General features: G+C 44.8%; 1 protein-coding gene across 3 annotated transcripts in view; it reads left to right on the top strand.

Annotated features, from left to right (window-relative positions):
• LOC127643227 (whirlin-like) overlaps positions 1-25,060 on the top strand; it is a 144,464-nt gene that overhangs the window by 66,611 nt on the left and 52,793 nt on the right. For all 3 annotated transcript variants that reach the window (XM_052125867.1, XM_052125866.1, XM_052125868.1), the window contains exon 5: positions 9,457-9,493. In XM_052125867.1, the coding sequence (XP_051981827.1) occupies positions 9,457-9,493 (37 nt within the window). The remainder of the gene's footprint in view (positions 1-9,456; positions 9,494-25,060) is intronic.

Genomic DNA, 25,060 nt, shown 5'->3' with positions numbered 1-25,060 from the left:
TCCATAATATCTTGTTTCCAACTCCCTGGAAAGTTTTGGAACAGTCCAAATCACGAACAGAGGCGGGGGAGTTTGGAAGAGTCCATTTCTGAAGTGTGGCCTTTTTTTATACAGCTAATATATTGGCCTCAGTTTAGGTATTTGTTGAAATACAGTTCAGTCATGACAAGTCTCAGAAATATTTAGTATGTTAATGTGGGTATGACATTAGGATATTGGTCTTGGCGGACTAGATATGCTAATGCTGTTGTTGCAGAGCAACTGGACATGCTGCTGCTACTGCACAATCAGGCAAAATGCAAGACATGCTGCATCGATAGTGTATGATATACTGCGGCACAAAAATACTTTACAAACAAGCCCCCAACAAAGCCGGTCTATTGCCAAAACGTGTGTACTGCTGCTGCTCCAAAGAGCCATGTGCACAGTGTGTATACTAGCTAGGTGTGCCAATGGCCAAATGGTGTAACGCTAATGAACCAAATTTTATGTGTGCCTCGGCCTGCTTGGCCGAATGGCTTAAACGGCTAGTGACCTAACTCAGAATGTAGACCTGAACCAAGAAAGCCCAGAGCTTATTTGACCAGTGACTCGGACTAGCTATTTGTGGATTTATTTAATCTAATGGCCTAAAATAGCAATGTATACAAGATAGATTTGATCAAGATTTGGATCTTACATTGATAAAGACGTCCTTCTATCTGTCATGGCCAAAAGCATACCTTACTGTGCAAGCTGATAGAAGAAAATCCCCAACAAACCACCTGATCTTACACCATGTGAGCCGATTGGCTTAATTTATCACATGTGAGTGAGCTAAATGCTAACAGATAACAAGCTCAAAGAACATATCAGTTTGCGCCATGTAGGGCCTTGTTTTAAGAGCGCAAGCATTAAGTGCAGTTCTATGCCATAAGTCATGAGTGCAAAGTCAATGGGCATGGCCATAAAGTTTTGGTATTTTCGTACAATCGTCCGCTAAGTCTAGGCGCAAGTGAGTTTGGTGAAATCGCGTTCACAACGCGCAAATGGGCTGGATCAAATGTAATTTAAATCTGAGGTTTTCTCTGCTTATTCCACAGTCTGTATCCAATTATTATAGTCCATTCCATCATTCACCAGCAATGTAAACAAAGACAGCACATTCGTAAGAAGTTGGTTGTGTAAATGGGCTGTATGCAATGATTTAGAACAATTTAAAATTACGTTCTTTTGTGCATTAACCGCATCCTTGATTGACGGGCATGTTTCTATGACAGTGTCACTCTCCTTTTATACGCATGGAAAATGGGATTGTCCCATTTTGATGTAGACTCCATAAAATTTCAGAGAATGTGCGTATTATTAATAAATTTCATCTACTGACACACAAATCATGGCTACTATTAACAGTGATTGTATTGACATGCATTTCAATTCTGCCGTTCGATTTTGATATTGAAAAATGTAATGAATTTTTGAATCACAAAAATATTTAATTAAAAATATTTGTAAATTTAAATTACACTTCAAATGAAATGTAAATATAATCTAAATAATGAAGTGGTCAAAAATAAAATTCTTCCACCAGCCCCAGACTTAAAAATCACTCTACGACAACAGGTGGAAAAATACTATTGCAAATTAGATCATAAATACAATTATAAATTTAAACATAATACTAATAATTGAAAAATAATCAGTGACTTGTAGATAGGTTAACACAAATCTCATAATTTTTGGTTTCATATAAGATGGCTGCAACTCATTATTTCATGTTTTCTATAATTCTATAGTTTGGACATTAACTTTATTACCACCTGCTGGTGGAATTTCCAAACTGCAAATGCAGGAATTGTGTTTAAACTTTGTGCTGAGTTAAGACATGGCTTTTAAATGGCAATGACCTATTTCTCAGGAATATTGCTAATTCACTTCATTAACACACAACACACCCAAAGTTTGTGCACATACACACACACAATAGTGCAGATACTCCCACCAATGGCCTTTTGCGCTTTGCGCTGGCACGAAAATTGCGATTACAATTAGCGCTCTCATGAAAATTGGATAAGACATTGCTCATGGTCGTTGCACTTAGCTCTGCGCTTTGCATGCTCACGAAAATAAAGCCTATAAAGTTTCATGGCTGAACATTTGTCATTAAGACTATAGAGCTTTAAAATGTATGTGGTCAGCATAGCTCAATTAATTTGGACTTGAAAGAATTTCAATAGAAAGGTTTGATTCATATTAAAATCTCTGGTTATATTTTCCCCTTTACTACCATTTAATAGCATTGCTGTCTAGGAGAGGAAAAACTGAGCTACAAAAGCTTTATGTAATGTGATTTTTCTTTTCTGTGGGCTGAAACCTTTGATTTACTTAAGTTTGACTTTGTTTTGGCTATTTCACATTCTCCCTCTGTTAGAAATGTAATGAACCACTCTAGTGATTTCTACTTGCCTGGTAGAATAAAAGGTGTGATTCCATGTCCGGAGGTGAAATAAAGGTTATTGGGACTTTTTCTCACTGCATGCTAAAATCAGAGTCATTTAAGTGTCTTTCTGTTCATGACTTGAAAGTAAATTGAGTTAACGTCATGGTAACTGTCGTAACCTCCGTTCCCCGAGGGAGGGAACGAGACATTGTGTCGAATGAAGTGACACAAGGGGTATTTCTTGGATGCCGAAATGTACCTCTGAACCTGAGAAAAGGCCAATTTCAAGTTGGCAGACAGAATTTGCATGCCCCGCCCCAGACATACGGGTATAAAGGGAAGCGGGGCAGCGAATGCCAGTCAGGATTTTGCACTGAGGAGCCGAAAATGAAGCACGGCCTCCCTCGGGCAATGGAGGTTTACGCCAGTAACCATGATGTTCCCCTTCTGTCACTCACTCGACGTTGTGTCGAATGAAGTGAAACAAGGGGTCCATAAAAAAGCGCCATGCACTGACCATGTTACGTGACTGTCGAAACAGGTGCACAGCAAGCTATTGTGTGCTAGATGCACCTGTGCCGGCTGCACGTAGCCCTCCCCAATGCCCCCAACTCTTTTTTTTTTTGCATACAAACCTTAGATTTCCCGCACCCCAGAGGGGGGAAAAAGGTGTTTCATACCTAACATGAGAGCAAGCCCAGCAGCCGTGGGCTTCTCTCTCGCTATGTCTCTCACATAGGAGGATCTTAAGTCGGGGGAAGGCGGCCTTTCGGGGGGAGCAGGAGATAGCATGTCAGGATCTTTTAGGATGTCCTGAGGCTAGGGTGCTGAGAGAAGACTCGAAGCCCTTACCCTGCTCTATTTAGAGACTGAGGAAGAGGCCTAAGGGGGCGTCTTCAGATCTCGTCAGTGCTGGCGTGGTGGGGCTGTAGGCGAGGCCAGAGGCAAGGTAGCTGTCTGGTCTGCAAATTTCCTATTCTTTCAGGAGGGAAAGACCCTGCGGAGGCCACGCCCAGCCCAGTTTTAGGGGGAGGTACTGCGTGGCAAATACACCACGAAGGTTGTGAAGCCGGATGTGGGATATGGCGCGGAGGTAGGTCCAGCCTAATGAGGGGGTACTCTACAAGCATGGCGGCCGGGGCAAGGGGGGACTGTACCGTGGAAAAAACATCACGGGAAGTTAGCCTGAAGAGGGAACTATGCCCGTGGAGCCTGACCCCAGTACAGAGCATTGAGACTCATAGTGGGTCTGGCCATGAATTGCTCCGCTGAATTCATGGGCCAGAGGGCTAGGGAGGAGAAACATCTAGGCAGTGACGCTCAGTTGCTAAACTGGGACATAAGGCATACTGGATTAACTTGGTGAAGGGCGCAAGGTGCAAGCGGAACACCCGGTCAGATGTGCCGCGTTATGAGTTCTACTGGATCAGACCTGACAAAACACGGGACGAGACCGACTCAACCCTCAGATTGTAAAACCTGGCAAAGGTATTGGGTGTTGCCCAGCCCGCTGCTCTGCAGATGTCTGCTAGGGAGGTGCCATGGCTCAGTGCCCACGAGGATGCCACACTTCTAGTAGAGTGTGCTGGAACCCACGAGGGGGCGGGCATGGCCTGGGAGTGTTAGGCTAACCTCTGTTAGAAGACGGTGTTCCCTTTCCGCCATCCGCCAAAGCACACAAAGAGCTGCTCAGAACATCTAAAGCTCCATGCGGTCCAAATAGGTATGCAAAGCACGCACCGGACACAGGACTGTGTTTGACTCCTCCCGAGGCAGCGCTTGCAGGTTCATGACCTGGTCCCTGAAAGGGGTCGTAGGAACCTTGGGCAAGTAGCCCGAACTGCGCATTTCTACGGGTCTTCGGCTCGGGAAAACACCAATTCGCGAACAACCGCCTCTTTAGGGCGTAGAGTTGCCTGGTGGAGGGAGCTCTGGCTTAGATGATCATGTCTACGACAGCAGGTGGTAGACACACTAGATCTTCCGCATCCCGTCCAGGGGCCAGACGTGGAGGTTCCAGAGGTCTGGGTGCGGATGCCAGAGGGTGCTCCATCCCTGAGAAAGAAGGTCCTTCCTCAGGAGAATTTTCAGGGAGGGGCTGTGAGATCCGAGAACCAGGTGCGTGTGGGCCAGTAGGGGGTCACCAGGATGACCTGTTCCTTGTCCTCCCTGATCTTGCACAGCACCGATGCAAGAAGGCTCACTGGGGGAAATGCATACTTGCGCAGCCCCCAGGGCCAGCTGTGTGCCTGTGTGTCTGAGGGCTCCTGTCAGGGAGTACCAGAGAGGGCAGAGGGAGTTGTCTTGGGAGGCAAAGAGGTCTATCTGGGCCTTGCCAAATCGGTCCCATATGAGCTGGACCACCTGGGGGTGGAGCCTCCACTCTCCGCTGGGCGAAACCTGTCGTGACAGCGTGTCCGCTGTCGTGTTTGCGGTTGCTAGGGATGTGAGTGGTGAGTAGCAACTTGTCTAAGCAAATGCCTGCGCTGTGACCTTCGTGGCTCTGAGAGCAAGGTCGGTGGCAGAGCACAGTTCCTGCAGCACATCGGGATCGGGACTACCCAGGTGCAGATCTTTAAGTGCCTTGGCTTGATGGACCTGCAGGAGAGCCATGGCACGGCTGCACTGTAGGCTTTGGAGGTCAGTGATGACATCGTCCTACAGGCTCTAGAGGGGAGTACCGGGCGGTCCCGCCAGGTGGCGACGTTCTCTGGGCACAGATGGATCGCAACCGACCGATCCACCTGGGGGACTTCCGTGTACCCCTCGGGCCGCTCTGCCATCCAGGATAGTGAGAGCGGACGAGCGAGGGGGTCGGTTACGGGCAGTGAAAGGTGACACAACCGTGTCAGCTCGTCATGCACTTCCGGGAAGAATGGTACCCGGGGAGAATGGCTGTGAGCAGCGCCGGGCACCGAGGCACCAGTCGTCAAACCGTGAAGTTCCACTCCAAGCACACGCTCGCGGCAGCCCGGGAAAGCATGCCGGCCATCAGCGCGTCCACCTCCAACTGGGCGGGCTGGTCTGAAGGCGGCAGCCCAGTCGAGTCTTCCGCGTAGATGCCTGGATGCTCTCCGATGCAGCGGTGATATCATCATCAAAGCCTGGGGGCTTCAGAGGGAAATCTACCGCATCCAGGAACAACACAGGGGCGGAAAGGCATCTTGAAAAAGACGTGTACTGAAAAGGACGTTCAACGCCCCTGTGTATTGATCTTTTGTGAGTGGAAAACTCAGACTCTTTTAGAGAAAATACAACTCTTTTAGGAGGAGACACTCTTTTAAACAGAAAGAAATCGCTGTCGAAGCGCCCAGGGGCGTGAACTGCACAGCGCGCAGAGAGAGAGACACCAGCTGGAAATGCGCCGTGCGTATCCAACAACAATGCTTCTCGCTGGTAGAGGTGAGTGGAACAGGCTTGAAACTCATCTGATCGCTGCACAACCATTCGGCTCTGAAGAAAAATTCTGACTGGCATTCGCTGCCCCGCTTCCCTTTATACCCGTATGTCCGGGGCGGGGCATGCAAATTCTGTCTGCCAACTTGATATTGGCCTTTTCTCAGGATCAGAGGTATGATTCGGCATCCAAGGAAGACCCCTTGTGTCACTTAATTCGACACAATGTCGAGTGAGTGACAGAAGGGGAACACAATTTAATTATAATTTACCTAAAGTAAGCTAGGTAATTATGTGAAAATTATTTTGTTTCATTCCATTACTGTAATAGTCCAACTTCATGTAAAATTTCAGCATTTCTCTGAGGTTTGGTCATGGTCTCATTCCTTTCACTAAATTATATTACACTCAGGTCAGTGAGTCCAGTCATACAGATGGTGGGTTTAAAAGAAGGTCTCTAAGAATAGGATTGAGATGATTTTTAAGCTAGATGTAGATGCTATTGTTAGATGACTTGCCATAAGCTATGATGGTTGAAATGTGTGTAGGACAAGGTAGTGGGATGTCTGTAGCACTATGACTCACAGCAGGGGACACGTCTCTCTTTTTCATGCAATGGTCCAAATGGAAATTGGCTGATTGGGATCTGATAGGGTGTTTTTATTTCTAAAGTACTCCCCTGGTAATTCGGCAAGGTGCCTTTTAGTTCCACACTTCATTAGATTTGTCATCCAATATTTGAGGCAAACTGCTTTCTTATCACTGTCCTGGAATTTTCCACAGGAATTTTCCAAATTTCATTTTCCTGGAATTTGTGCAGTCTATAAATACTTATTTTAAAACTATGGTATTTAAAGGGATAGTCCACCAATAAATGAAAGTTGTGCCATGATTTACTCACCCTCATGTTGTTCCTAACCGGAATGACATTCTCTGCTCCGTGGAACTCTAAAGACAATGTTAGGCAGAATGCCAGCCTCATTCATCATTCATTTTCATTATATGGGGGGGGGGGTGAGCATGGTGACTGCAACTCTCAGTGACTGAGGCTGTCATTGTACAGTTTTTCCTCAATTGATCTGGCACATTTACTGAAACAAACTTACAATTGTCAAAACTTTAATACAATCCTCACATCACGTGGTACATTCAGCATACCACTCTGTGACCTGCAAAAGGGGATTACTCAAAATAATTAATTCAGGTTTTAAATGTAAATTAATCAATCAATGATTAAATCATTGTCATCAAAACAAAAGGTTCCTTTGTCATTGCTTAGACCAAGACAGTCAAAATGCAAAGACAGCTTGTCAAATGACAGTGTCCTCTGAAAGTGTGATAGTTACCCACTATGTAATATTGTCCAATTGCTAACATTATATATGTAGGCAGCTGAATAGTATTGATGTCAAAAAGTCGTGGCATACACTATACTTTCAACAAAACATTTATTCAAACATATCTCATCATTGTATGTTCACACTTTACAGCCAACGGAAAATATGTAAAGCTTGTACAGATTTTTTTTTATAAATATCTAATATATATATATATATATATATACATACACACACACACACACACGCAACAGCAAAATTTAGGAACTAAAATATGTGCAAGAAAATATGCCCGCATGTACATCAACCTCATGGGTCTTCCAACCACTCCTCTCTGTCTGGCCACAACATTTCATCTACATCACACCTGATATCCTCCCTGCAATACAATGAGGGAAAAATCTCTTGGCATGATGCAGCCACCCCCTACAACAATCTGCTGTGATATCCTCACAACCAGCATCCATTGCACCCAGTAAGGACAACTGGTTGTGAGGACAGTGATCATAGACCTTCCATCTCTATGCAGAAAAGAACTCCTCAATGGGATTTAAGAATGGGGAGTAATGTGGGAGAAATTCCCAAAAAATGTGGGTGGGCAACAAACCCTTCCCTGACTGTACGTTGTATTAAATTGGCAAGTAATTTCTTACCAACCCCCTCTCATTCTCAGGATTGAGATCTCTGTAAAGAGTTTCCAGGAAATTGAGGAGACGATTGAGGGCCCAGTGATGGGAATGTGGCCGAGTAAACCTATATGGCAGCACACATTGTAATGTTCCCTCCACGCTGGTGTGGTGTATTACGGCCACGTCTTCTGACTTTGGTCAAGCTGAATCCTGTCTCATCAACATACACAAAAATGTGTGGGGATTCATCAGCCTCCAGCCCCATTACTCTATAAAAGATAGTAAAGCAATTTAGGAAATAATTTACAGTAGATATTGTAAATCATACAGTTACACATATCCAACATTGTGTAGCATATTCTGCATATACAGGTTGTATTTGTCAATACTGAAAGACAAGAATATTACAGCACTGTGTAGTGTGAAATTATGAATCCATACTAGTACCTCAGCTCCTTCCCTCTCACCATTCCTCTCAAAAGGTACCATGTAGAGTTGCTTGATTGCAATTTGATTTCTCTTCACCTCTATCAGTTGTGGAGAGGCTGATGGTGTTGACATTAAGATGCCATCTTGTATGACTGCACTTTGAATATGTTTTAGTCTAATAGCATTATGACCATATTACAAATTTCAAGTTCTTGTTGAACATTGAAAACTGATCTTCTGCCACCACCATGGGGCAGACGCTCAATCCTAGATAGAAAATACAGCACAGTAAAGTCAATATATTCTACATAAATCTGAGACATGCATTGGCTACATTTACTGGAATACCAGTGTAAAGGAATATTTCAGTACAATATTTGATTTTACACCTCTATTCTCTCCTGAATATCTGGACTATTGATTACACCTTGGACCGGTCCAGATTAGGCTGCACTAATCTGACCGGCCTCTATCATACTTAGGCCATGGTTGATGACATGAAATATAATTGTTACCTGTATCTCATTTGAGATTTCTCTGTGCCTTTGCCTTTCTCTGGCTCTTCCTCCTCCTCTGTGCCCCTCTCTCCCTCTTCCTTTTCCTCTACCCCTCATCATGCCACCCCACTCTCTACTGCCCCTTCCTCTTGCACGAGCAGGCTCTTGACCCTGTCTGTCTCCTGCCTGCTCCATATATTCTACAGCTGTGAAATTCACTCTTACCCTTGCAGTATAAATGTGTTTGAGAACTGATATGTTATGAGTTTCACCTGTCAGCTAAATTGGAAAGCATTTGCATTTGGTTGCTCTAAAGAGTGAGGAAATTGAATTGTTCTCTATCTATTCATCTGACAGCTATTACAACAATACCACATAACTATTATGTATCTAATATATGTGTGACAGGTTATTGTGATTGTTGGTTGTTCTATTTAGCATGTAGGGTTTTACACAATGAACTTGTTTCTAAATGCATTTGATATTAATATCATTCAATAGCAAATTAATTCATACTATTTTGATCTGCAAGGCTTATTCAATTCATTTTGTGCCAAAGCAATTATAAATTACTATAGTCTGTGAACAAATGACCTAATGTTTATAGTTAGTCGTATAGTTTGACTAAGTTTAATAGTCATTTGACGATTGTGCCAAAGCGATTGAGAAAAACAGTAACTAACATCTTTTTTGGCAAAATCTCTCAACAACCCCTCTGTCTCTCTCTCTCCTACTCTCTCTTCTCACAGTGGTTTATCTGTTGATGTTGGAGCAAGTTCGGGAAAGGTAAGGGACAAAATGCACAATAATTTACATGTACAAACATGTCTAAACTTTTACCGGTTTGCATTTCTTTAAAGGTTCCAGGAATAATGGCTTCTTTAATATGTCAAACTTAATGTCATTTTATGGTTTTATATTTTTAAATATGTTATGTTTTCTGTCTCAGAAATACCAATCACAATGTCCTACTCAATTTACTGATAATGGATGCAATGCCAGCTGTGGTTTTAGACACAAATAAGATAAATAAATATGAGTAAACAAAAGCTTATATTAAATCCATTGTGATATTAAAAAAGGAATTTATTGGCTACAGGTTTCACATTCATTTGCAGTTTGCCTGGGGATCAAAGCATTCAAGCTTTTTTTAGAGGAAGCAAATTGAATAAGCACTGTTATCTCACAGCATTTGTGTCTATGCCTGTTTATGGTGTGTTTACTTATCACCACACACTGCATGGTGTAATGCTTTCCAAAAAATAACTGCAGTTTTTTAACTGTAGTGCAAGTGTGGTAAATTGGATGCAGTATTACTGCAGTACAGGAAGCGTATTGACATTCAAATGTTTAAAAAGATTTAAAAGCTTTTAAAAGTGTGCCTGGCCATTAAGACACCTGAGCATCAGCAACACAATATTTCAAATTAAACATTTACTAGCAAATATAAAAGTATAATAAACATGAAAAAATGTCCAATGTATAAACTTATAAAACATTAGCTCTGTAAGTCCATTAAAATATTTAATCGCGATTGCATGACAATAATGTTTTATTAAGATTTTCCAAACAAAGCCGTTCACAGTAAACATTTCTCATTAAACATTTCTCAAAGTCTAAGTGGAAGGTACACAAATTTAAAAAACTTGTCCCCATAGGTTGCATATTCATTGCAATACACATTTAATTTTGGGGCTGTAAAGTAATTCCAGCATTTACTAGGGTGTCAGTGATTCTATTGCCATCCGATTACAAGATGTCTGTGCTTGTCTCTCACCATCTACGAGAAAATTTCCAGCTGAATTAATTATTGTTTTTTGATGACACCAAGGTCGTGTGGTAATTTATTTCCATCTGAATCCACATCTCAGTTTAAAACTTCCTATTTACTTTTGTAACCTCCGTTCCCGGATGGAGGGAACGAGATGTTTTGTCAATGTAGTGACACTAGGGGTTGCTCTTGGGAGGCCTAAACACCACTGATCTTTGAGAAAAGGTAAATGGGAATTGGCGAGTGGAATTTGCATGCCACTCCCCCGGACATACGGGTATAAAAGGAGCTGGGTCACAACCACTCATTCAGGTTTTGTGCTGAGGAGCCGAGACAATGTCCCGGCCATTTCAGCGGGTAGTTCAGTGTTGTGGCAGGAGGGACAAAATATCTAGTTCCCTCCATCAGGGAACGGAGGTTACGAAAGTAACCAGGACATTCTCTATCTGTCTCTCACGCTACGTTGTGTCAATGTAGTGACACTAGGGGTCTCCATATGAAACACCACGACTAGCTGAACTGTGTTACGTGGACTGGCGGTGCAAGACGGGAAAGCTGTTGCGAAAAAATGGGGACAGGCTGCCCCAGCCATGGCCTCTTCTCTTTTTTCTCCCCAAAAAAGAATGGAAATCATTCAGCTGGGAGTCATAAATGTTTGCGTCGGGGAGTTGTCCCTTCAAAAGTGGGAGACACCGCGGGGACCACACCCTACCTAAAGGAGACATAATGGTGTTGAAATACATCACATGGTCTTACCGAGCTTTGTCGGCTGTGTCACACATGGAGAAGTCTCCGTGGTAGGTCCTACCCAGAGGGGAGGAGATCTACAAACAGGGTGACCGGTGGCAGAGGGAACTCAGCCCAAGGAAGATGTTGGTTTACCAAAGGGGGAAACCGTCTTGCTGATGATACATACATGCAACCAGAGCATGTGGAGCACCTACCCCAGTACAGGGCCTATTTAGCACACGTACTGGGCCGGCATCGCGTTTCTCTGCTAACTCGCCTGCCACAGAGCTAAGGAGCAAGGACATCCAGGGTCCACAACTTTGTGAACACAGCTGGGGGGGGTAAAACCGCACATCTCCACCTCAACAAGGGGGAATCCGCTATGCACAAGCGGTACACCCAGCCAGTTGTCCCGCAAACTTACCTGTTCATACCTTACAACACAGGACAAAACCGGCTCAACCCAGAGATTGTAGAATCTTGCAAAGGTGTTGGGTGTTGCCCAGCCCACTGCTCTGCAGATGTCTGCTAAAGAGGCACCATTGGTCAGAGCCCAGGAGGGCTCCTGGTAGAGTGTGCTCATAGACCCAAGGGGGGCAGAATGTCCTGGGCGTGATACGCTAAAGCGATGGCATCAATGACCAAGTGGTTGATCCTCTGTTTGGAAACAGCACTCCCTTTCCGTTGTCCTCCAAAGCAGACAAAGAGCTGCTCAGAGCATCTAAAGCTCTGTGTGTGTTCCAAATATATAAGTAAAGCACGCACCAGACACAGCAATGACAAGGCTGAGTCTGCCTCCTCCTGGGGCAGCGCTTGCAGGTTCACCAACTGATCCCTAAATGGGGTCGTGCAAACCTTGGGCACATAGCCCAGTCGGGGTCTCAGGACCACGTGAGAGTATTCCGGACTGATATCCAGGCACATGTCACTGACAGAGAACGCCTGCATTTCCCCTGCCCTCTTGATGAACGTGAGCGCCTTTAGCTCAACTGACTCCAAGGGCTCAAACGGGGCTCCATATAGGGGACTGCCCCATAGGACTACAGAGAGATCCCATGAGGGAATGAGGCGCGGTCTATGAGGATTCAGCCTCCTCGTGCCTCAAAAGAAACCTGATGTTCAGGTTGTGCTTCCCGAGAGACATGGGCCAGCTGACAGCCCCCATGGGCCAGCTGACAGCGTGTCTGTGCCGAGTGGGGCTTCTGTCAGAGAGCACCAGAGCTGGCAGTGGGTGGAATCTTGGCAAACAGATCTACCTTTGCTCTGCTGAACCGAGCCCAAATCAGCTAGACCACCTGAGTGTGGAGTCTCCACTCTTGCTGAGCATTACCTGATGTGACTGCGCATCCGCTGTTGTGTTTAGGTTGCTCGGGATATGAGTGGCGTGCAGCTACCTCAGCCCCTGCTGATTCCAAAGGAAGAGATGGCGTGCGAGTTGTGACATGCGACGAGAGCAAATTTATATACGCTAGTGTCGCTGTATTGTCTAAGCGAATCAACACGTTCTTGCCACGGATCAACGGCAGAAATCTGCGCCATGTGCCAACCCAGCAGGAGCCCCATCCAGGAGCTAGTGGCTGCGTGCCCATTGCACACAGCGCCCCAGCCCAACTTGGAGGCATCCATAGTAACTACAATGCATCAGAAAACCTGCTGTAGAGGGACTCTGGTCCATAGAAAATTGAGGTCTGTCCAAGGGCCGAATAAGTGAAGGCAGGAAGGTGTGAGTGTCACACGGAATGTGCCATGGCGCCATGCCCATCTCAGGACTCGAGTTTGAGGCCAGTGCTGAAGCGGTCTCATATGCATCAACCCGAGTGGCGCGACCATCGCTGAGGATGCCATATGCCCCAGGAGCCTCTGAAATTGTTTCATTGGAACCACTGTGCCCAGTCTAAACGAACTCAGTCAATTCAGCACCGACTGCACGTGCTCCCTCGTGAGGCACACTGTCATACTCATGCCGAGAATAGAGATGCTCTGAACCGGGGAGAGTTTGCTCTTTTCCCAGTTGACCCGAAGCCCTAAACGGCTGAGGTGCATCAGCACCAGGTCCCTGTGCACACAAAAGCAACTGTTTATTTTACAAAAAAATGAATACATTACATCACTTTGATCACTGACTCGGAATTGCTGCTGTGTTTTTTTTTTTGTGGTGCGTGCGTCTCTGTGTAAGGTCCCCCCGGTTACATCTCAAAGGCTCTGATGATAAACGCATTAAACATTGTAAATTAATCCCATGCATTAATTTCAACAGCCCTAGTTTAGATACTTTAGAACTACAGTTCCCCTTCTGTCGCTCTCTCCACGTTGTGTCAGAGAAGCGACACTAGGGGTCTCTCTTGAGCGCCGATATTCACCTCTGAACTATGAAAAAAGGCCAATGAGAGTTGGCAACCAGTATTTGCATGTCCCGCCCCCGGACATACGGGTATTTAAGCGGCGCAAATACGAGAGTTCATTCCGAAAATTTCTTCGGAGCCGATGGTCGTGTTTGCAGACTGCTGCGTTTTACACACCGAGTTCCTGCTATCCTCTGCTGCATGCTGTTGGATTCTACGGCACAACAGCTGCTTTCTCCTGTTTGCACGGCTGTGCACTTCCTGCCCCTGAGCGCATCGACAGTTGCAGATAAGAAAGATCTCTCACGAGTTCTTTCATTCATAAAAGAGTGATTTTATTTAAAAGAGTAATTTCCTCTAAAAGAGCAAAAACACAGCGGCGTTGAACGTCCTTTTAAGGACGCGTCTTTGTAAAGATGACTTTCCGCCCCTGTGTTGTTCCTGGATGTGGTAGAGTACTCTCCGCTTCCGACGGCCACAGGCGTTGTCTCGTGTGTCTGGGCAGCGATCACACTGAGGCTGCGTTTGTGGATGGTTCATGTTCTCATTGCGAGAACATGACCATAACAAAGTTGCGGTCGCGGCTTGCTTACAACCGTAAGCAGGCCACTCCAGCTGCCCCCTGCGTCGCTCCTTCTTCCCACGGGATTGAGGACGATGCGGCCAGCGATGGAGGCGATTCGGGGATGGCAGCGGGTGCAGCTCCGCCGGGTATGCCCCCTCGGACCACCCGCGCCCCGGCACGCTCGTTGACTCCCGTCCCCGCTCGAGGTGGCGGCGACTCGCCTCACAGCCAGTCTGCCTACCCTCTTGCGATGGAAGCAGATGAGTTTGCCGCGACATCGGAGGGCGTGGGCTCTGATGCTGAGGGCGCCTCTGGGCTGCCGCCTTCAGGCTTGCACGCCCAGGAGGAGGCCGACGCACAGATGTCCTATATGCTTTCCCGGGCAGCCAACAGCGTGGGTCCGGATTGGAACCCTCCATCCTCCCCACAGCCATCACGGCTGGACGATTGGTTCTTGGGCGTTGGGCGCCACTCACAGCCTCGCCGCCCCCCGGTTCCTTTCTTCCCGGAGGTGCATGATGAGCTGACGTCTTCAACCTGGGCCCAGCTCTCAGCTCCGGCGTTGAGCAAACCGCAGGAAGCGTACGCCCCCTGCCTCACGGACCCCTTCGAGGACCCGGAATGCTCCCAAGCGTCCCTGAGACAGCGGACCCCGAGGACAAGAAGTTAGCTCCGGAGGTGGTAAGACCACTCCGTCCCCCGGTGGAGGGCCGGGAGGAGAATCTTTTGTTTTTTAATTTGCCACGGGGGCTGCGGTACCCAAATTCTCAATAAAAGAGCTATTTCCTTTACCTCTGGGTCACATGGCCCGCAAATGCCGTTCTCACGGCACTGTGCTTTCAGGCCACAACAGTCTTGGCGCCCAGGATGCGGTGCTCCCGCCCTCAGCCCCACGACTGTTCCCCGGCCGGCCGGTTCAGATGAGTCCAGAGGACGCCAGCATCAGACCTCCTCCTCAGTCACGAACCCGCCCCCTGCCGGGTGCGCGGAACAAGGTAAGTGCTTTGAGTTTATTCTCAGCACTTCCGACGCCGCGTTACCTGTTCCGCACCGCTGCGAAGCCCCGCCGGGTACGTCCAAAATACTCGTCCCCTTGGTACCCCTAGCATGGAGCTTAGAGGCATGGCTTTCACTGCCCAGCTCGTCACGGTGGCTGCACCGGACCATCCGACTCAGTTACGCAATTCAGTTTGCCAGGTCTCCGCCCCCCTTCGTGGGCGTTCGTTCCTCCGCAGTGCACGGCGAACATGCCCACTCCCTGGGCGAGGAAATCGCCTCCCTTCTAATCAAGGACGCGATAGAGCCTGTCCCTCCGACCGAAACGAAGAAGGGTTTCTACAGCCCTTACTTCATTGTACCCAAGAAAGTTGGCGGCATACGACCGATCTTGGACCTGCGAGTTTTCAATCGGACCTTGTCCAAACTCCCATTCAAAATGCTTACCCAGAAACAAATTTTATCTGGCGTCCGGCATCTAGATTGGTTCGCAGCGGTAGACCTAAAGGACGCGTACTTCCACGTCTCAATTCGCCCTCGACATCGACCCTTTCTACGGTTCGCGTTCGACGGCCAGGCGTATCAGTACAAGGTGCTCCCCTTCGGCCTGTCTCTGTCCCCTCGCGTCTTCACGAAGGTCGCAGAGGCAGCTTTTGCCCCGCTACGAGGAGCGGGCATACGCATACTCAATTACCTCGATGATTGGCTCATTTTGGCCTCCTCGCAGGAATTACTATGCGCACACAGAGACCAGGTGCTCGACCACCTCGGCCGTTTAGGGTTTCAGGTCAACTGGGAAAAGAGCAAGCTCACCCCGGTCCAGAGCATCTCTTTTCTCGGTTTGGAGTTAGACTCAGTCTCAATGACAGCACGTCTCTCCAACGAGCGTGCGCAGTCAGTGCTGGAATGCCTCGCTTCTTTCGAACCAGGAACCGTGGTCCCTTTGAAACGTTTCCAACGGCTCCTGGGGCATATGGCATCCTCTGCGGCGGCCGCGCCACTGGGGTTGATGCATATCAGACCACTTCAGCATTGGCTCCAGACTCGAGTCCCGAGACGAGCACGGCGCCACGGCACGCACGGCGTGGAAGTTACCCCTGCCTGCCGCCAAACCTTCAAACCCTGGACAGACCTCTGCTTTCTACGGGCAGGAGTACCCTTGCAGCAGGTGTCCCGTCGCATTCTGGTTACAACCGATGCCTCCAAATTGGGTTGGGGCACCGTGTGCGACGGGCACTCAGCCGCAGGCCGGTGGAACCGAGGCCCGCTGCGCTGGCACATCAACTGCCTAGAGCTGCTGGCCGTTTTTCTTGCCCTGAAGAAATTTCTTCCGTTGATTCGTGGCAAGCACGTCCTAGTCAGGACAGACAGCACCATGGTGGTGGCCTACATAAACCGCCAAGGCGGAGTACGCTCCCTCCACATGTCAGAGCTCGCCCGTCGTCTCCTCCTTTGGAGTCAGCAGCGACTGGAGTCACTGCGCGCCACTCACATCCCCGCACACAGAGCACCAGACACTCTGAGCAGCTCTTCGTCTGCTTTGGGGGACAGCAGAAAGGGAATGCTGTCTCCAAGCAGAGACTCGCCCACTGGGTTGTCAACGCCATTTCCCTGGCTTATCACACCCAGGCCGTGCCCCCCCCCTTTGCGGGTCCGAGCCCACTCCACCAGGAGTGTTGCGTCCTCGTGGGCACTGGCTAGGGGTACTGCCCTAGCAGACATTTGTAGAGCAGCGGGCTGGGCAACACCTAACACTTTTGCGGGATTCTACAATCTCCGAGTTGAGTCAGTATCGTCCCGTGTTCTCTCAGGTACCGAGCCCGTGAGAACTTGGTGGCACGTCCACGATCTGACCGGGTGAATCGCTTGCACCCAGCCCTTCCCCTAACCAGGGGAAACAGTGCGCCTTCATTCCCAGGAGATCCCAGGTTTGGGACACTGGTTGACTCCTCCCTAGCCCTCGTGGGTCGCAGTTCTGCGGAGGAACTCGCCGACCCAAACCACTGCGGGTACCGCAAGCTACCCTGTACTGGTATAGGTGCCCCACAGGTTCGGACTCCCCCTGTGTGTAAAACCACGTTTCTGTCCCCTCACGAGTTGACTCCATGTTTCCCTTAGGCAGTTACAGCTGCCTCGGTTGCCGTGCTGTATGCTTCCCCCCTCTGCAAGGCTGGATCTACCACCACACTACTTTTCTGCATAAGACCTAAGTATAGGCCATGCGATGTATTTGCCACTCAAAATTTGCCTCCCCTCCCGGGTAGGTGTGGCCTCCGCAGGGTCTTCTCCACCCTAATAAGGGCTAAGACCCCCTTCCCTCAATGCGTGTAAGGGCCCCGGCCGTAGTTGCTCTATGCGAGAAACATAGAGAGAAAAGAGGCCCAGCCAGGCTGGCCCATTCCCATGTTGGCGGCCATCACCTTGTTCCCCCCTCCAGGGTAACAATAAGGAATCCTGATGGCTTAAATGGGGCATTGGGGAAGGGTACGTGCAGCCTGATACAGTTGGTCGTTCTGCACGTAGGAATACCTGCTCGCTCCTGTATCAGCAGATCACGTACACGGCTCAGCGCATGGCTCTTTTTAAGTGGACCCCTAGTGTCGCTTCTCTGACACAACGTGGAGAGAGCAACAGAAGGAGAACATCTAGGTTACGTATGTAACCTCCGTTCCCCGATGGAGGGAACGAGACGTTGTGTCTCCCCTGCCACGTCGCTGAGCCGAGCCCCTGTTGTGGCCGGACCATTTCTGGCTCCTCAGAAAAATCCTGAATGAACTCCCGTATTTGCGCCACTTAAATACCCGTATGTCCGGGGGCGGGACATGCAAATACTGGTTGCCAACTCTCATTGGCCTTTTTTCATAGTTCAGAGGTGAATATCGGCGCTCAAGAGAGACCCCTAGTGTCGCTTCTCTGACACAACGTCTCGTTCCCTCCATCGGGGAACGGAGGTTACATACGTAACCTAGACGTTTTTTTCAATGTGAAAACTGCATTTGCGATTGCAGCTCCTTTTATACTGTTTATCCATTTTTTAACTGCACTGAACTGCAGGTGAACTGTACAAACTACAGATCTACTGCATTGATATGAAATTGTACTACACTGAACTGCAATTTTACTGCATTGCACTATGTCAGTACTGCATTTAAAAGGCAAGAAAGTTTGGCATTTTGAAGTACAGCATAATTGTAATACACAATACTGCACTTTTTCTACATAGATTGCAGTTTTACTACAGTTCATTTTTGTAAGGGTTGTCTTTTGAGATTATTTCTGATGGTTTTAATAGGGCTGTCTTTGCACAGCTGCAAGGCTGTGATCTCTGTCTAACAACATTCTATTACTTAGTGCAAAGGACAGCTCTGAGCTGGGAGACATCAAACTGCTCTGATTGTGTAAACGGCCTGTGTCATCTGCTGAAGACTTGGAAGAAGACTTGCGTCCTGCTGGGCAAATCAAAGCTCTCACAGAATTTGATTGGCCCTGAGCTGTGTAGCACACATGATGTCATCCACATGGTTGGAGTTATATTTTATCCAGGGAGATAAAGAATGGCTTGATAATCTTAGGAAGAGAAGGAGACAATTGCAGAATGTTGCTTTCACTGCATGATTGTAAGCCGTTTAGGGACAACTTTTTTTTTCATAGTTTTGTGGGAAATGGCCACTTTTACATGAAACTATCATGGAGTTTAATGGCAGGAGATTCTGCACTCTACCTCCAGCACAGTGTCTGAATTCCTGTACCTTTACAGTATGTACTGAATTTGATGAAGAATGTCTCAACTGTTAATAAAGCATGTTCTTTAGGTATTCAGGTGTGTAGTATAAAAACATTCCTGGACAATGTGTTCATTTGCATGGACACCAGTCTTTTATTTTGTGAGAGAGCTGCTTAAGACTCAAAGCAGTGTTCGCTTTTACATACACTGTAATAGTATTTTTTTACCCTCATATACTTACTGTTCAGTCAGTAACCGGCCTTCTCCACAGCAAAGGGGACATCACCTCCCGGCAAAGCTGGTATAATTTACAGACATGACATCTAAGGAAAACTTCACTATTTTTTGTTCTCCATTGCTTTTCTGTATTTACAGATGTCCCGCAGTTGCTGCTGTATTTGTTTCTCTAATTTTCCATCACGGTCTGCTGGGCTCTGCTGGGATTGCCCTTTTATGTCATACTCCAGGATTCTGGGATACTTAAAGGGATAGTTCACCCAAATTATTTATAACTGTGATTTTAAATCCTGGTCTTGAAATACCACAGCAATGGGCGTTTTGGATATCTCTCTTATTTTTCACACCTGATTCCACACATCAGTAGCATGCCCATTGGTGGTGTACTGTGTTTCTCCAAGACCAGAAAAATAAAAAATTTAATTGTACAAATTAATAGCTCATGAGCTATAGCTCATGAGGTTGCCTTGTACACCCGAAAAGCCTACAAGAATGCTAGATTAGACTATAAAAGTATAGTGTTGAAGTAGTTCTAAAAATGTAGCTATATTATAATGTTGTAATGCTTAATATTTGTGACCCTCTGCATCAATGTGAGTCACTTTGACACAGAAAGCATTTAATGGACTAAAGCAGAGATTTCAATTGGTGAGGCAAGAGAGCCCCAGGGGAGGCGCAGAGAGGGTTAGTACGGTCATGAAATCATGGAAATGTCATGGAATTTAGAAAATGTGTTTTCCAGGCCTGGAAATGTTATGGAAAAACAAGTTAACACTGAATGTTTTGGAAAAGTCTTGGAATTTTCAAAAAAGTATTTTCAGCAGTACAAGTGTGCGCTAATAATTCTTCAAGTTTGGCACGATCGCGGAGCAACGTGAATAAGCGCTATTCAGAGCACGCGTGGAGCAGGAGTATGCAAAATGCATTGCTGCGTAAACTGAGTAGTTTGTGAATATGCGTAACGCCATGCGGTGTCGCACTTGGTACCTCATTAATGCTAGAAAAGTTTGCTCACGATTGCTCAAGTTCATATGGATAGTGTACAAGGAATTAGTACATTTCATATTTACATTATTGTTCGAACATATTAAGTCTTTAAATGTTTGTATGTAATAACTTGCCATGTTAATTAAGCTTATGGTGATGTTTGCTTGTGAGTTTGAGCAGTGTTATTATTTACTTCTTGATGAGCAATCATCTAATGTCTCAGTATCACATACATTCTCCTGTTTTTAATGGAAAACATGAGAGAAGACCTGTGCTGGTTGTCACTGATGTCCCTTGATCTTTCTGTCAAGAGTCGCATCAGTGTACCGGAGCAAAAGCAGGGGGGTTCACACTGTCCGTTTAGTTCGAAACCGAGTACGGTTCGCATGAAAATTTGTTAATGTGAAAACTGTTTTGCAGACCGCAGTACAGAACACGAAAATGACGTGCGCATGCGTTTTTGCCTATTTAAGCATGATGACATCAGTTATCTTGCATTGGGACCTAACGCACCTCCACAGTGTTAAATTCCGCTGTTTTAATCTTAATTAAGTTAATGTCAGTGTTTCTGGACACTTTTATTTCCTTTTTTTTTCCAAACAATATTCTTCCCTCTGAGTCATTAAGGTTTATGAAGGCTAAACAATTGAGTTCTCAGAGTATGACACATTATATTATTTAAAAGTCTTACTGGTGTGCCAGTGAGCATTATTTAAATACATTTTTATTTTGTAGTAAACCACATAGATTGTCAGTTGTCGTTCATTTTAGTTATGTGCTGTGGTACATTTTTCTTATTTGACATGTGTACATAGATGTTTTAGGAAATGTATGGTGATGAAAATTTGCCTCAAAGTCATGGAAAAGTAATGGTAAAAATGTGTATGAACCCTGATAACGGTTCACGTATGTACACATCTGTCCTGCTAGCTTGCGTGTTAAAGTGCGTGTTATGCATATGTGTGTTGCAAAATCGATCGCTTTGTATTGACTGAGTTTCCTCACCTCTCTCGAAAGGCTATGAAAGTCCTCATCTCCTTCACCGCCATTTAGCCTACTTATGTGAGTGCGGGTTTTCCGCATTGACCCTGCTTAAAAGCAAATACCGATCAAGGCTGCAGGTGGAGGACGATACGTTTATAGGCTACCGTGCAGCCTCGCATCGATCACCAATCAAAAAGTCGGACTCATTGTTCCCACTGATGTAGGGGCGATGCAAATAAAGAAGCAAAATCAGATTCTTTTATTTTTTTTTTTATTTATTTTTTTTTTGCTAAACGTAGGCCTACTGTATATGGAAGTGTGACAAAACAGCACTGACCATCTTGCAGATGTTGTTGATTTTGATGTTTTCAACGTTGAATTTGCTTATGTAGCCTAAAATCTATATAATAGCTCTTATTCAGTTGAGATAACATTAGTAGTCTGTGGCTGTTAACGAACATGTTTCCAGTTTAGTTATTTGACCATTGAGGGTTATCTGTTCAGTGATCAGAATGTCTGATTTTTTTGGCTCTTAGGGCTGTTGAGAATATTTGTTTAGTTTTTTGACTGTGGATGATTCTGTTCAGAAGGCAATTGCTTGAATATGGTAAAAATGTTTAGCAAAGTATGTTCACAATATATTTTAAAAAGACAAACGTGTTTGAAATGTTTTGGAAAAATATAACCTATATCAAAATGAAATCTTAATAAAAAAATCTTATAGTTTTGTAGTAGTAGCCTAGTAGTACCAATAATAACAGGCTAATTAGTGGTTGTGGAGGTGTTGGGGGTGGGGGGGGTACATGGCTGTCTTCAAGTTCTCTAGGGGGAGGCTCACTTTAACCCAATTTGAAAACCCCTGGACTAAAGGAAAAAGGACACAGCTTCAAATTTTGTGATTATTGTGTTTCTGTGGACTCTAGATTGCTAGGCTAGCAATAGCATGATTGGGCACTCCATTAAGATGCTTCAAAACAACATTTATTGTTGAATTTATTGATAACATGTACATGGTTTGAAAGCAGAAAATAAAAATAACATAAAACTCAAAACCTTAAAAAACGTAAACCTTAAAATCAAATTTCTGCATATACAGCCCATGGAACTTTCGACTTAACATGATCGATCATGTCACACATAACTGCAGGATATTCTGGCCAAATAGACCAGGGTAGTAACTAATTTATAGATTGTCATTATACCAACCAGTGGTCAACATCATTTCAAGACTTGGTAAGCCTAGGACTAAAGGATTTATTTATATAAATTATTGCAGTTATAAAGAAAAATACACACGTGTGTACATTTGAAATAACCCAGTAAATCCATCAAATAACATGCCTTTTGGGATTTAAAACAACTGTGAGGTTATACTAAATTTAAGATGTTATCTTGAAGAAAAAAACATTTCTCGAGAATTTGAATTCTTCTTAAAATTTTTCTTAAAACTACACTATGTGTAACATTTGGTTAAAAAATAAAACTGCATGCGTCGTGTGGAAGAATATTATTTTGGTTGTGGTTCGGCTCTGCTCCTCTGCATGGAAGAATGTGGTTTGATGCACCAGTGTACACACAGATACAGGACATCTTATCAGAGCAAATGGACAAAGAAAAGAAAAGACATATATCCGAAAATGTGTCATTCATCTGAGCAGATAAGTGTCCGAATCTTATGCTGTTGTTTTGACTAATTGGAAACATTGATGTTTTGAAATAAATTACATTATAAAAGTTGGCAACGTTTGTAAACATTAGACACAATGATTGTTATTGTGATAAGGTCAAATGTTGTAACGTTTTTATAACTGCAGGATATTCTGGCCAAATAGACCAGGGTAGTTACTCATTTATAGATTGTCATTATACCAACCAGTGGTTATCATCATTTCAAGACTTGGTAAGCCTAGGACTAAAGGATGTATTTATATAAATTATTGCAGTTATAAAGAAAAATACACACTTGTGCTAGCAAGTGAAAAGTTCTGCAGCGATAATAGTATAATTATTGTGTTTCACTACACATACGTGGTGTGTGTGTGTGTGTGTGTGTGTGTGTGTGTGTGTGTGTGTGTGTGTGTGTGTGATTACACAACTATACATAAACCATATCAATAAAATATCTTACCTGTTGAGTAAGAAAAAAGCCTTTTAAAACCTTTGTTGTCGCCACCTCTGAAATGCCAAGCCGATGTTGATACAGGTTTTATTTAGGACTCTGTCGCTTTCCCTTTTTGCTTGAAGACGCTGCTCTGTTCAGAGTTTCTTTGTTTTTACAGAGTGATTCTCTGGAGGTTTACTGTTTTAAATGATCCATGGTCAATTTTTCTCGTTCATTGTGACAACAAACTTTCAGATTCAGCTACTCCCACACCACGCACACGCTACTGTATCTTGTTTGCATATGGATATGACATCAACGCATGGGTGAATGACGTATGTATGCAATTTCCTACAAAGTCTGTCCCAACAGCTCTAAAATATGTATAATATAATTATTATAGGTTTATCAAAGTGTATTTTGGTAAAGACATGGTTTGGAAGATGGATTTTTGTTGCACTCTCACATTAATAACGATTTAAAATTTTTTAACCAAAAATGTTTTAAAGTTACATAGTGTAGCTTTAAGAACAATCTTTAGAAAAAGATAAGAACTTTCTTAAGAAGTTAAGTTATTTTTTTTTTTTACAGCAATGTAAAATATTCTTAATTATTTAGAAATTAAGTTAGAAATTCAGAAGAAAGGGGGCTTAGGTAGCTCAATGAGTACTGACGCTGACTACCACCCCTGGTGTCACAAGTTCGTATCCAGAGTGTGCTGAATGACTCCAGCCAGGTCTCCTAAGCAACCAAATTGGCCCGGTTGCTAGGTAGGGTAGAGTCACATGGTGTAACCTCCTTTTGGTCCTGATTATTGGTTTTCTCTCTCTCAATTAATAATAATAAAAAGAAATTCAGAAGAAAATGGTAGTTAAGAAGACATTTTTCTCAAAGATGTTTCATGAATCCAGCCTCAGGTTCTGGAAATGAGGCAAGCTATATTTGAACTCACTAACTGATATGCCATGGCTGTGATAACTGTAGGCATTGTGAACCATATAAGTTAATACATTTTCTAATGTTTCTTCCTGTAGCTCAACTTGTAGAGAATGGTACTAGCAATGCCAATATAAGGGGTTCGATTCCCAAGACATTGAATGCACTGTAAGTTGCTTTGAATATCAAACAATTATTAAACACATGGTGTTGTTTAGATAAATATAGATTAAAGGTTTTTCTCAAATTATGTCCTCGAATTATTAAGAGTAGCCACTTATTGTGTTTCCGCTTACAGTGATCAGCAGTGACCTGACTAGCCCAACGAAACAACGTTGAGGGGAGGGATTATCTGTTTGTTTAATAAATGGTAGACGGGGGAGTGTTCAGAAGGCTGTTTGAAAACAATGCTTATTTTTGCAATTCCTTTTAGTGGCACTTGTGGTGCAGAAATTACACACTTTAGCTTTAAAAAGAGGGTGGAAAATGGTCTTAAAAAGCATTTTATAAAAAAATAAAATTTTGAAAAATGCCTTTTAAAGAATAAAAAAAGAGGGGGTTAAGAGAGAAGAAACGTGGAGTTGCTGTGATTGGTTCAGAGACATCAGACTTTGTCAATGGCAGCTCGAGTCAACTTGTATTTTGTCTGAGTAAATTACTGAGTTTGATTAGCTTGCTTGGTGTGGCGTAAATAACCCTATGTGTCCAAACACAGTGCTTTAGGCTGGACTGCCTCTTGCCATCCCCTCCTGTGCCCTGAGCATTAGGCCTGGCATACTATTATTTAATTGGAATGAACCTGAGCTTGCAACCATTGAACGGAAGGCAAGAGGGCTGTGTCATTCTAAAAGGCTTTAAAAAACAGATACAAAACAAGCTGTCTATCATGTGTAGCCTGAAGAATTCAGCAAGCCTGAGCAAACCACTTGAATGAGTATTATGTAGGTCACTTAAAATAAACCTATTTGAAATCTGTTGTGT

This window comes from Xyrauchen texanus, chromosome 4, assembly GCF_025860055.1.
Source record: "Xyrauchen texanus isolate HMW12.3.18 chromosome 4, RBS_HiC_50CHRs, whole genome shotgun sequence".
In the NCBI taxonomy this organism is placed as follows: Eukaryota; Metazoa; Chordata; class Actinopteri; order Cypriniformes; family Catostomidae; genus Xyrauchen; species Xyrauchen texanus.
Note: the sequence above shows the minus strand (reverse complement) of the source record. Positions and strands in the feature narration are given on the sequence as shown.